The sequence below is a fragment of the Argentina silus genome (genome assembly GCF_951799395.1).
Source record: "Argentina silus genome assembly, chromosome: 2".
In the NCBI taxonomy this organism is placed as follows: domain Eukaryota; kingdom Metazoa; phylum Chordata; class Actinopteri; order Argentiniformes; family Argentinidae; genus Argentina; species Argentina silus.
This window is the reverse complement of record NC_139656.1, coordinates 382,355-395,092: the sequence shown is the minus strand read 5'-3', so window position 1 is coordinate 395,092 and position 12,738 is coordinate 382,355. Positions and strand designations below refer to the sequence as shown.

Below are 12,738 nucleotides of genomic sequence, written 5' to 3'. Positions count from 1 at the left end.
TGTACAATACTATATTAATAATGCAGTACTGTCTAGTGTAGACTGGCATGAGAACAGGTATCACATCAGTATCTCAGACTAACTGTTTAGTTCAGATTACCTGTTTAGTTCAGACTTCCTGTTGAGTTCAGACTAGCTGTTGAGTTATGTTATGTTGAGATAAATGTGGTGGTGCAAATGCTGCAGATTAAGAATGCAGAGCACTGTGGTCTGAAATGTGGAATTTAACTTCGGGTTTCAAGGTACAATCTAGAATTCAAACAACAACAAGGCAGGGTCCCCGCACTTAGCTGGTAGACAGATCGTTGGATGCAAGGATTGACCCTCCATGAGATGAAAATATATCTAAACAGTAGATATAATGAGTAGTTTAAACATGTCTGAGATACTGGTTTAGTCTTTGTGACAAATAATAATTCCAAGATATTGAATGAGACAAAAAGCCAAACCACGAGTGCTTCTAAACTTCAGATCACCTTAGGTTTACTCACGTCAATACTCGTACCTCTCTACTCAGGCTGAAAAAGCTTTTATCTCATTTAATTTTCCCTTTTTGTCGTTTCGTAGACTCTATTGGCCTGTGGCGTGCTGCCCTCTACTGGTGAGCTGTGAGAAGTCCCAGTATCCACATTGTACTATCTACGTGGAATATTATGATTGTGGTTCACACATGTTTGTTAATATCAATCTATCACGAGCAGAGGAAGTGATACTTCAGCAGAACCACAGTTGCCCCCCTCCGCTCCTCGCAACATCGCGTCACTATGACGCCATAGAACGTACAGTTACAAAAGTTGCTGCTTGTGTTGCTTACCGTTAACTGTTGGTCACAACTCTGATCAGTTGATTAACGAGCCGTAATTCCCCTACACCCCGACTAGTTACCGAACTGCCAATCAACGGAAATACGAATAACAAGAAGGTAAGGATAATCAAATGGACAAGGCTAGCATCTTTTGGACTGGGGATTTCTGCCCAATTAGGCCTATAGTTAGGGTTAGGGTTAGGGTTAGCGTGTGGTGTACTTGTACTTGTATATTGTACGCTGTTGTAGTGGAATACATTATATTTTATGCCTGTATATTAATTAAGATATTTTGAAATTGACCTCCAATTCATTTTAGAATCGCTCCTCACTGTACAATTATCATACTATGTTAATCTCTGCAATTAATCGATGTTGCAAAATGCTTCAAGCATTAATGTGTAGGTCAGCACTAACGTGTAGGCTAAAAGCATCCTTCCTACTATATCCTACACTGTAACAACAGCTGTGCAGTAAGCAGGTGTCCTATTTGGTTGAGGTGTGAATCAACAAATTGAATTTGGATTGTGTTTGATCCTCCTTGATCAAGATGTTGGCATTGCACATAATCTAGTCCTACATCCGATAATCAGATTTTATTTGGACAGTTTATGATTAACAGCTGTTATTATGAATACATGGGCCTTAATATACGGTATGTATGAACATCGTATATTACAACGAAAATGCATGTTGCTTAGGCTAAGTGTTGGTGATTTTCCTATCCAACTTGAAGACAAATACACGAATTCTGTGAAATATTATAATTATCATTATTATTAGGTTTCCTATTATTAGTATCAGTATTAGTAGTATTAGTAGTATACAAGTTGCATGTTCCCGTGGTCACCAAGGCACCTGCTATTACATCAGTAGGCCTACAGTTCAAAAGCCGTCACTGCTTTGTCAAACGTATATTACGCTAAACTAAAACCACTCTCTACGGTTCAACGGCGTTTCCATATTTGCTTTGACAATGCCGACCAGAAAATGAGACTGGATCTTATCATGTGTGATCTAATCCGTGTGTTTTCTTGAAGGCTCAAAGGAAGAGTAGTGGCAAGCAGACCATGGTTGAGAAGGCCACCAACACAGGTTAGAGATTCTCTTTAGAATGTTACAATGCTTCTCTGTGGTGGGGAGATTGTGTTGTTCTATTCAGACAGTTTACAATCCACGCAATTATTAATTCAGATGATGTGCAGTTGGATGGAAGACGTTTATTAGCAATGGTGCATACCAATTTGGTCAGTATTTATACAAGATATATTCTATCATATAGAGGCCATATATATTGTATTTTGACAAAACTGTTATTTTCTATTTGAAACATATACTGTAAATCATAGATGTGTAGTCTTTAGATACAACTGTATATATTTCTCCTTGTATTTGCCAGCAGCTCCCTCCCCTCCACCTGGGCCTCAGTCTCCAGACAGGTTTGAGAACCGAGCTGCAGTGATTGAGCTCCTGGAGGAGAAGGTACATCAGAGTGCCGAAGAAGAGGTCTACCCCATCCTGATCAACTTCCTGAGGAATCTGACTGATAAGTATGTTTAATGTCTCTCTGTAATGAAGGGATCTCTCATTAAGGGGACTGGGACTTAGGGAAGGCTGGTGGAGGTAGAAATTGGAGGACAGGCTCATTGTAATGCATGGAATGAAATGAGGAATGGTATCAAACACACATTACAATGAGCCCATCCTCCGATTTCTACCTCCACCAGCCTCCCCGACTGTGCTGTATGTGCTGGATGTTGCTCTGACAGAACTGTTGAGTGTGTCTATAACAAAACCAGTGGACATTATCTGTGTTGGGGTGCATCTGTTTTCACTACTGTTTTGTGTGCTGCGTGTAGCTTTGTTGTTGTTATTGTGTGCTGTGTGTATTTTTGTTGTTGATATTTGTGTGCTGTGTGTAGTTTTGTTGTTGGTGTTGCTTGTGTGTAGCTTTGTTGTTGTTGTGTGTAGCTGTGTTGTTGGTATTGTGTGCTGTGTGTAGCTTTGTTGTTGTTATTGTGTGCTGTGTGTATTTGTTGTTGTTGTTGTTGTTATTATTGTGTGTTGTTATTTTCATTTAAGATCATATATGGTTTGGACTATTTGTATACCCTTTAGTTGATTGTAGGCTTAATTATGTTGTTTTGTTTTTAAGATGAACCTTCATCATCTACTGAGTGCAACAGTGATGAGTCTGAACCATCCCTCCTGTGTTTCATTGTTGACTGTCATACTTAATTGATACCACCAGATGGCGCATCCTACACCGGGTGCCTTTCTTCTTCTTCCCTTTACCCGTCTTCACCTACAACAGAATCACCCTCCATAACAAAATGAGCGGACAAAAAAAGCGTAAGATTGACAGCGAGTGTCAGGGTTTCAACATGGATTGGACTGCAAAATATTTTTTCATTGAAATACGATCAAAGGCCATATGTCTCATTTGTCAAGAAAGCGTTGCCGTATACAAGGAATACAACATTCGCAGACACTTTGCCTCCAAGCATGCTAACTATGTTAGTAACTCCTCATCTGAAGAAAGGGCCCCTACTGCTGCAAGGTTAGCAGCCAACTTACAGGCTCAGCAAAACATTTTTGTTCGTCAATCTACTATTCAAGACGTCAGCACAAAAGCCAGTTATTATAAATAGTCCAAACCATATATGATCTTAAATGAAAATAACAAACATATTATTGGTGGCTCTTACACATTATTCATGTGGGTTTTGAGTGACCCCTTGATTTGAACTCAATCTGACCTCGATTTCCTCTTTTCCAAGTCACAGTCCATTCTAAAATGATATGTGTAAGGTAAAGTTATTTAAATTAGGCATGTCCGCCTCTTTTTTCACTAACCTCCGCACACAAGTGCAGCATAGAAAGTTCTTTGAAAATAGCTTCTCAATACATAAGCGCAGCGTGGGCGCAGGAAAATGTGCACGTACGTCAGCTTTTAAGTTTCTTTGAAAATCACCCAATTGATGTATAAGGTGGCAGACAGGATATAGTATGATAGTATGAAGTACAGAGTATGGTGCTTGAAGTTTTAAATGTGGCAGTGGGCGAGTTACAGCACACGTTGAGCAGCCTGTTGAGCCATTGTTGTTGGGGATGGGCAGCACGGTGGGCTGGTTGATCTTGGAGAAGGCGTACCTATAATCACAGAGTTAAAGGCAATCAGTTATATTTATTAATTATTTGCTGATATGTTTGTCTAATGTCTGTTCGAGAGTTGGATAGGTGGGTTGTGATAATGTAATGGTGGATGCTAGAAAGATAGATTCATAAAAGCGGTGATCCATGCATGGATGGTTGTGTCATATTTGAGTAAAACATGTGTTGGATGTGGTTGTCACGGTCGGAGTGGATCTGCTCGTGGAACACAGATATTTGGCATGAACTGAGATGCAAGACAAGGTAGGAACTATGGCTTCAAATATTTACCTAGGCAATGCTTTTATGTTTTATATATTGTTTTTTATGGAATTCTATATACAGCAAATCAACCTCAGAATGATGATGTGCTTTAAGGCAGACCAAACTGCATGAATTGTGATGTTGATTGATCAGAAGTGTGACACCACATACCTGTTCTTAGACTGGATGCTAAAGTAGTTTCTCTCAGACTTGTGGGCCTTGAAACAGATGCAGGTAGAGGAGGCGAAGGAGTCAAGTCAGTTATTGACTTTACCATCTCAAATTATATATTTAATCTTTGATTAGAATTAGTGCCACAGATACCCAGTAAATGTATACTTACAAAGGTGGTTGACAATGGCGTAGAGCATGTAGACTTTCCCACCATTGTACTGATTCCCTACATACAGCCACAGGAGGTGCAAGGATCCACAGCAATGTCGCCCATCAGTTCAGGCTCGTGAAAGTCGGGGGCTGGAACAATGAATAGTATTAATCTCAAGTCACCAGAAGATATTCATTTTACACAGAGACATAGAACACCTATGACACCCATATTGCCACATGTTTAGGTCATATCGAAAATCTTTGAAAACTTTATACTATACCTATAGGCTAAGCGAGAAAGGCAGGGGCAGTGTATCTGTGCAATCTCAAGTGCAATTCTGACTGCAAAGCTTGAAAACATGGCGGTGACAACATGACAGTTATTGAAATCCTCAATTAAATGCCTCTTTGAATAATCTTTGAATAATCACCACATAACACTCCACTGAACATATACACTCACGGGCCACTTTATTAGGTACACCTATTCAACTGCTCGGTAACGCAAATATCTAATCAGCCAATCACATGGCAGCAACTCAATGCATTTAGGCATGTAGACATGGTCAAGACGACCTGCTGAAGTTCAAAATGAGCATCAAAATGGGGAAGAAAGGTGATTTAAGTGACTTTGAACGTGGCATGATTGTTGGTGCCAGGTGGACTGGTCTGAGTATTTCAGAAACTGCTGATCTACTGGGATTTTCACGCACAACCATCTCTAGGGTTTAGAGAGAATGGTCAGAAAAAGAGAAAATATCCAGTGAGCAGTAGTTCTCTGGGCGAAAATGCCTTGTTGATGCCAGAGGTCAGAGGAGAATGGCCAGACTGGTTCGAGATGATAGAAAGGCAACAGTAACTCAAATAACCACTCGTTACAACCAATGTATGCAGAAGACCATCTCTGAATGCACAACACGTCGAACCATGAAGCAGATGGGCTACAAAAGGGGGTCCAACCCAGTACTAGCAAGGTGTACCTAATAAAGTGGCCGGTGAGTGGATGTGCAATCAATAGATCTCTCAAATAGCATCATGATATACACTCACAGAACACTTTATTAGGAACACTATACTAATACTGGGTAGGGCCTCCCTTTGCTCTCAAAACAGCCTCAATTCTTCGTGGCATTGATTCCACAAGATGTTGGAAACATTCCTTTGAGATTCTGGTCCATAATGGCATGATTGCATCACAAAATTCCTGCAGATTTTTCATATGCACTTTCAAGCTGTGAATCTCCTGTTCTACCACATCCAAAAGGTGTTTTATTGGATTTAGATCCGGTGACTGGGAAGGCCACTGAAGAACATTGAACGCATTGTCATGTTCATGAAACCAGTTTGAGACTTTTGCTTTGTGACATGGTGCATTATAATGCTGGAAGTAGCCATTAGAAGATGGGTAAATGGTGGCCATGAAGAGATGCACATGGTCAGCAACAATACTCAAATAGGCTGTGGCATTCAAGCATGATTGATTGGCCAAGAAAACATTCCCCACACCATTACACCACCTCCGCCATAAGAAGGTGTAAAGGTGTTCCGAATAAAGTGTTCAATGAGTGTACATCCTACCACAGTATACACATCGCGGCATATGCTTTTCCTGTCAAAAAAACATTCATTATTGGCCATGAAAAGTACCTTCAGCAATCAAGGCACTTACTACTTCATGCAGTGTGTGAGGAGTAACTGCATGAATCCACAGCAAGTCTGACAGATTTTACCCCCATCATGCAACAGGTATTCAAGGGTGCTGATCTGCACTTATCACTGCTGGTCGAAAACTGTTCAAAAGTGATCCTTTCAAACATACTATTTGCCTCTAGAGTGGGCGTACGCATGGTCAGAAGTTTTCGTGAAGGTAAGCATATTCTCACGTCAAGTTCAAGTTTTATAAATGCCGACTTTTGCGTGAAAACTGGAGCACGCATGTTTTGGGGTCTATTTAGTGCATACGTAACGGTTATAAATGAGGCCGTTGATGTGTCCTCCACCACAGCAGTCTCTGGAGAGGGAGAGTTATTTGGCTACATGAATTTCTGCTCTAAAGTGCATGTGGACGTACCTGCCTACATTGGGGTTGGAAAGAGAGTGTGTCATAGTAACAAATATGCAATGATGGAAATCACAAAGAACCACAATTGGACTAATATAGAGTAATGTAGGATATTTTTAAGGCATAGTTCACTCATATTACTTACAATATTTGGTTCCTTACCCTGAAAGGAGTCTATGGACAAGGACAGACTTCAATCCACAATTTAGTTATTTTGATCTTGGCAGTGTCAGTAATCACTAACTAATTTTTAACCAAAACCATTGGAAGTCAATGTACCATAAATTAGCATGTTTGTTTGTTTACACCTTTCAGGGTAAGGAACTAAATACTGTATGTGACCTTGTAATTTCGGTGAACTATCCTTTTAACTGGTAAAATAAAGTTCAGTGATTTTTAACCCATTACAGCTCTCTTACCTCTTCTGCCCAAGATGCAAACACCAGCAGCTGGGCCAGAAGACCCATGGTGAACTTGAACTTAGACATGGCAACCAGAGACATGCAGTTTTAACATTCATGAGTCATTACATCAACAAGGCAGTCAGCAGTTTGCATTATAGGAGCACTATTTCCTTATAATAATAAAGTATAAATATTTTGTAGGGCTGTCAGTTGACCCTTTATGTGATCTATGGACAAAGCGATGTGCAATCCTACTTTCAGTACACGTGTATAGTTATAGTTGCATACTGTATGTTAAAATGAGGGCACATTCACCTCAATTGCTTTTTGATTATTGACGCCAATTTTACATTTTCATAATAACAGAATCCAATCCTCTATTTAGTGATGGATCGGCCATGTGATAAAATATTTGGGCAACAAATTATCCAATTATCCAAGACTGTATGTAAGAACAGATGTGTTCTTCTACAGGCTTTGTCTTGTTCATCATCAACAAAAATGACAGCTTTACTCACTCAAACATTATTTTTATTTTTTTTAACAGAGTGTGATTGGCAGTGAATTGTGAAATCCCGATTGGCTGGTCCATGAAACCACACTTCCAAGAAACAAATCTCATTCTTGGTTACATTTTTTGAAAAGGAGATGGAGTCAAATGGTGTAAGGGTTATTAATGTTTAATGTTCTATTATAGTTGGACAACTCAGCTCACTGGCTGGCATAGACACTACCATCCGATCTGGCCTATAAACAAATGTACGATGGCCAATGTATGAATTTGTATATTTGAAAGTAATTCTAGAACATGAACGTCATGTTGGAAGCTACCTAATTTTGGCCAGGAACAATACTGACTCATTTGCCAATGGAATTACATTGGGATTTGTCTTTTTGGGCAGAACTACAAGTGAGAACTACAACAGTAGTGGCCACTAGGTTTGGCAGCGTGCCCACTAGATGGCTGACTGATTCCTAGGTTGAGATATTGCCAATGATGTGGAAATTCCCACAAAGACTGTTCCAACTGTTATTGAAGTTTATGAAGTCAAAATAAAGTATGTTGTTTTCAACATATTTTGACATTTGAGTGGGTTTGAATTATGAATTCACTGAGTGTGTGGACACATTTGAAGCCAAGATGAGATGCTTCTGAAATAAATATACATGGATGGTGCCTACATCATAACATTGTTGTATAGACTGGGTGATTCATATAATAATCAGCCGCAAATAGGTGACATTTACAATCACTTGTATACAAAATACAAGTATACAAAATAAGCAATGATTCTGCAGTTTGCTATATCCATAGTCCATGGTTACTTATAACTATATCTATAGTAATTGTACTGTAAGCATAACAGTTTTATTTCTTGAGAATGTAAAAAGCAATAAGCTGCACAAATCCATGCCCGGCCTTCTTAAATCACTCACATGGTCATCCTGTTTCAAACAGAGAACAAAACAGCAAATACAGTTAGTTAGAATTGAGGGACATGAAGCTGCCTATGGTGTAGCCCTTACTCTTAGCCCTAGACCCATTTTTTTGTACAAAGCTTTCTAGCACTTACCACAAGTGTAGAGACGGTTGATCCGGAGAATATCATTGGCACTCATCTGAGTTGCCCTGCCGATAACTACGTTCTTGTCAGGGATTGGAATAATGGTAGGCCTTCGGTTTTTAGAGAAGGCAAACCTGAAAGCAAACAAAACAGGCCAGAATGCCACTATGCTTTTAATTGAAATGGGCAGATGGTATGATTTCACTTTTCATCATTACTCTGATGACAGAAAAATGTTTGCCTTGTATATTACAGCTGTTATTGGTGTAAAGCTTCAGCTATACCAAAGGGATATCCGGCTGTACTATACAATTTACCTGCCATAGTGCATGACAGAACCATAGTCATATGGAGTCCCCAAGTTGTTTGTTTGAACCTTTTCGAAGTTGCCTTCTTTTCCTTGGAGGAAACATGTATCACTTTCATGTAGACACTTTCTCTTTGATTAAACCTTTTTTGTGATTTTCTGATATTAACATCACTCCCTTATCTTTGTTGAAATGGACTGTGATTATATAGACAGTCTATTTTATGCAGAATATATTTTCTATATTCATAATAAGTTCATAATAAGAATTTACAGCCAGTGTTCATGGAGGTAGAAAGCACTCACCTTCCTTGACATTCTGCAAGCAGATGCGGACGTTTTGGTCGCGGTCACTGCGTGTTTGCTCGTGTTTAAAGCCCAGAGCGTGCAGCAGCTCATGCTGGATCACATACTGGAAGACACATCCACTTCTGGCTAGAGACACCACCTGGCCATTTCCACGGCGCCCCACAAATGAGTAACACCTACAGACATAGACAAGCAAGACATAAAAGTCATGATCACCTAGTAAAAGATCTAAGATCTACAGGTGGTCATTTAGCAATAAAATAATCAATAGATATGATATACAAAGGGTATTCAGCACATTGTATAGATATGTTTCCTGGGTTTACAGAGGAGGGAATGACCACAAATATCAAAGATAGGCAAACAAGTGTGGTGGAGGAATGTTCTTTTTACCCTGATCCAGACTTGATGTCCAGAAAGTCCCTCTCTCTGGTTCTTGGTGTGAAGCGAATGCAGGTCGAGGCAGCAAAGGATTGCATTCCTGCTTTAATGACGCCTCTCTCACGTCTTGCTGCACAACAGTGCATAAGGAAAGTCAGAAATACATGATAGTGTTTTAAGTCAGCACAAAAGCATTCCAAAGACTATAAATTAGTAAAAACATGTTAAAAAGCAAGCCGATGAATATGAAGCAATCTACCAAAATATGCCATATAGCTGACGTTTTTATCCAAAGCAATTTACATTACAGTGAGTGCATAAATTTTTTGTACATATGGTCCCAGTGGGAATCATACCCACAACCATAGCATGCTAGTGCCATGCTCTACCAATTGAGCCACAGAGCATCAATGGGAAACTAAGGGAAATCGCATACTTACAAAAATCAGAAGAGATGACATATGGCACACAAACCCTCCCATTAGAATCTTTGATCCACTTGCAGCCCCGAGCTGTGCAGGGGTCAGCGTTCTGGAACCCAGTATTCATAGCAATGTCCCCGTACATGACAACTGGATCATCAAGCTCTTGTCCTTGAAAACAACACCAAGTATACAGGTCATGCGATGGTGTGTTTAATTCATGCTCTCATTAGTATAAATAATAATGACCTAAGTGTATACAGGCTGCCTTACCAACATTTACGTTGGCCAACTCAATCAGAGTTGAAGCTGAGAGATCCATTTCTTCAGTGCTATTGTCTGTTGAATTGAAATAAGACATAACTAATTAATTATGCATGAGTTGCCACTGATATATTATAACACTTTTTTTTTCTAAATGTGAACAATAACAATAAAGAATGGTAATAACAAATAATGTACACTGTACAATATTATAGGTCTACTGTTTACATAATTGAGACACAAAGCTGTTTACCCATGTCCTCTGCTGTCCTGTCAAATGAAACCTGCTATATGGCAAGAACAGAGGAAAACATTACATTCCATTTCAAAAGTCAGTTCACACAAAAACTGAGAGAGAGAAAAAAACACATTTTTCAGACGTACGTTTCAGTATCAGTAGACATGAAATACAGTTGATGAAACTGATTCAAGTAATAATCTGCAAGTAAAGTAAGGTCACTGCAGTAGGTTAACAAAAGGTTAGATTAACTCTTTTTGAAAAAATGTTTATTGTAAACAAAGATACATATTCTTCCTTCAATTCATTGAACCCTACCTCGATAGAACGGCCATGAACCAAACAGAGAACAGTGATGAAAATGGCAAGCTCAAAGAAGGGTGACATAATGAATGGCTGCAGGGTGTCTGGGATCAGTCTATGGAAATAAAAAAGCTGTAGTTTATATACTTTATGTTGACGGATGCTGTGGTCCTTACCATAATAGGTCAATTGCAAAAGAGCCGTGGTTACTGACCAATTCAACCCAACACTTGCTTGCAGATCTTTCTCAGGACTAACTGTGGTTTGAATTGTGATCTTTTGCAAATATTCATCAAACAATTTTGAATTGGCATCAAGCTTAGGAAAATCTTTGGGCATGTGACCATTATGTACAGTGGGGGAAATAATTATTTGATCCCCTGCTGATTTTGTTAGTTTGCCCGATTACAAAGAAATGAGCGGTCTATAATTTGTATGGTACTTTTATTTTAACAAATAGAGACAGAATATCAACAAAGAAGTCCAGAAAAAAAGTATAAATTAATTTGCATTTGATCGAAGGAAATAAGTATTTGATCCCCTACAAACCAGCAAGAATTCTGGCTCATACAGACCGGTTATATGCCCATGAGGCACACAGATTAGTCCTGTCACTTTAGGAAAAGTACTCCTAATCTCTGCTTGTTATGGGTATAAAAGACACCTGTCAATAGAATCAATCTCTTCCATTCCAACCTCTCCAACCTTATTTCCTTCGATCAAATGCAAATTAATTTATAACTTTATATAATGTGTTTTTTCTGGACTTCTTTGTTGATATTCTGTCTCTATTTGTTCAACTAAAAGTACCATAAAAATTATAGACCGTTCATTTCTTTGTAATCGGGCAAACTAACAAAATCAGCAGGGGATCAAATAATTATTTCCCCCACTGTAAGTCAGTGCATGTGACAACCATTGAAACAAGTCTATAATTGTGTGCTTCTCACAAGAATGGTTCAGGTTGATTCTACTTGAACCTATAATCATAAAAGTACAAAATGCTATATATATTAAAAGAAAAGGTCCTTACCACTACTGTGAGCCTGATATGTACATGCAACTTCATAATAAAACAAAAGCTGATAAAGACTGCTTGACAATGTACCTTTTCATTTTTATTGCTTTATCTTGAAATATAGAGACATATTCTGAAAGATTATTACTGAAGATTATTATATCCATTGTGGTAGAAATTACTATGTATTATTTGTAGTATTTGTATTATTACAAATCACATAGTAAATAGTGATATCACAATAATAATCTTTTGATAACTTGTTATTTCTAGTTATTATATAGGAGCATTGTCATATACTGTACGAGTTATTAAACAAATACTGACAAATTCATTTTGTGAAAAATATGCTATATAATGCTACCTCAACATTGCTTTAGGTTCAGCATCCATCTAGCTTCAACTGCTTAAAATCAACATGTGCTTTGTTTGTTTTCACTCTAATATGACCAAACAGGAGACAATAGATACATTTTCCCATGACCAATGTTATACAAACATATTGTAGATGGTTTTTGAAACACTGTTGTTGTAAAATAAGAACCACAGCTTTCAACAGCCATTCTTGTATTCTGAAAGAGCTTAAACCTTTCAACAGTAGATCACACAACACCAGACCACACAAACGGTTTCTCCTAAACGTGTTGGACTGAATTCAAATGCTAGTGTTTCGAAGTGTCATTGTGATGAGACGGATGTTGAAATGCTGGCCATATGTGTGCATATTTCTGTGTCTTTCTTCCTGTTTTGCCTAACTATGGGAACTGTTGCAAAATATTTAAAATGTTGAGGTTCAAACAGTGACTTGCAAAGACACGCACAGATAAAAAAAAAATATATATATGTTATCATTATACTGATCCTATACCAAGAAAAATATAACATGATAAACCATGAATAACATCATGGAATATGA

At 38.4% G+C, this 12,738-nt stretch overlaps 1 protein-coding gene and 1 long non-coding RNA gene across 2 annotated transcripts; both read right to left on the bottom strand.

Moving 5' to 3' along the window:
* Positions 1-2,509: 2,509 nt before the first annotated feature.
* Positions 2,510-4,672, bottom strand: LOC310820262. Its single transcript, XR_014554809.1, has 3 exons — positions 4,566-4,672; positions 4,394-4,440; positions 2,510-3,958 (listed from the first exon to the last, which is right to left on the bottom strand). It is a non-coding gene; the product is annotated as an uncharacterized lncRNA (long non-coding RNA).
* Positions 4,673-7,576: 2,904 nt separating this feature from the next.
* On the bottom strand, positions 7,577-10,528 carry LOC310818270 (low choriolytic enzyme-like). The gene is made up of 8 exons (XM_083689135.1): positions 10,517-10,528; positions 10,273-10,338; positions 10,018-10,170; positions 9,590-9,707; positions 9,194-9,372; positions 8,898-8,979; positions 8,590-8,714; positions 7,577-8,461 (listed from the first exon to the last, which is right to left on the bottom strand). Exons 1-8 carry the CDS (start codon positions 10,518-10,520, stop codon positions 8,457-8,459), a joined length of 732 nt encoding a protein of 243 aa, XP_083545261.1. The 5' UTR covers positions 10,521-10,528; the 3' UTR covers positions 7,577-8,456.
* Between the last annotated feature and the right edge of the window lie 2,210 nt (positions 10,529-12,738).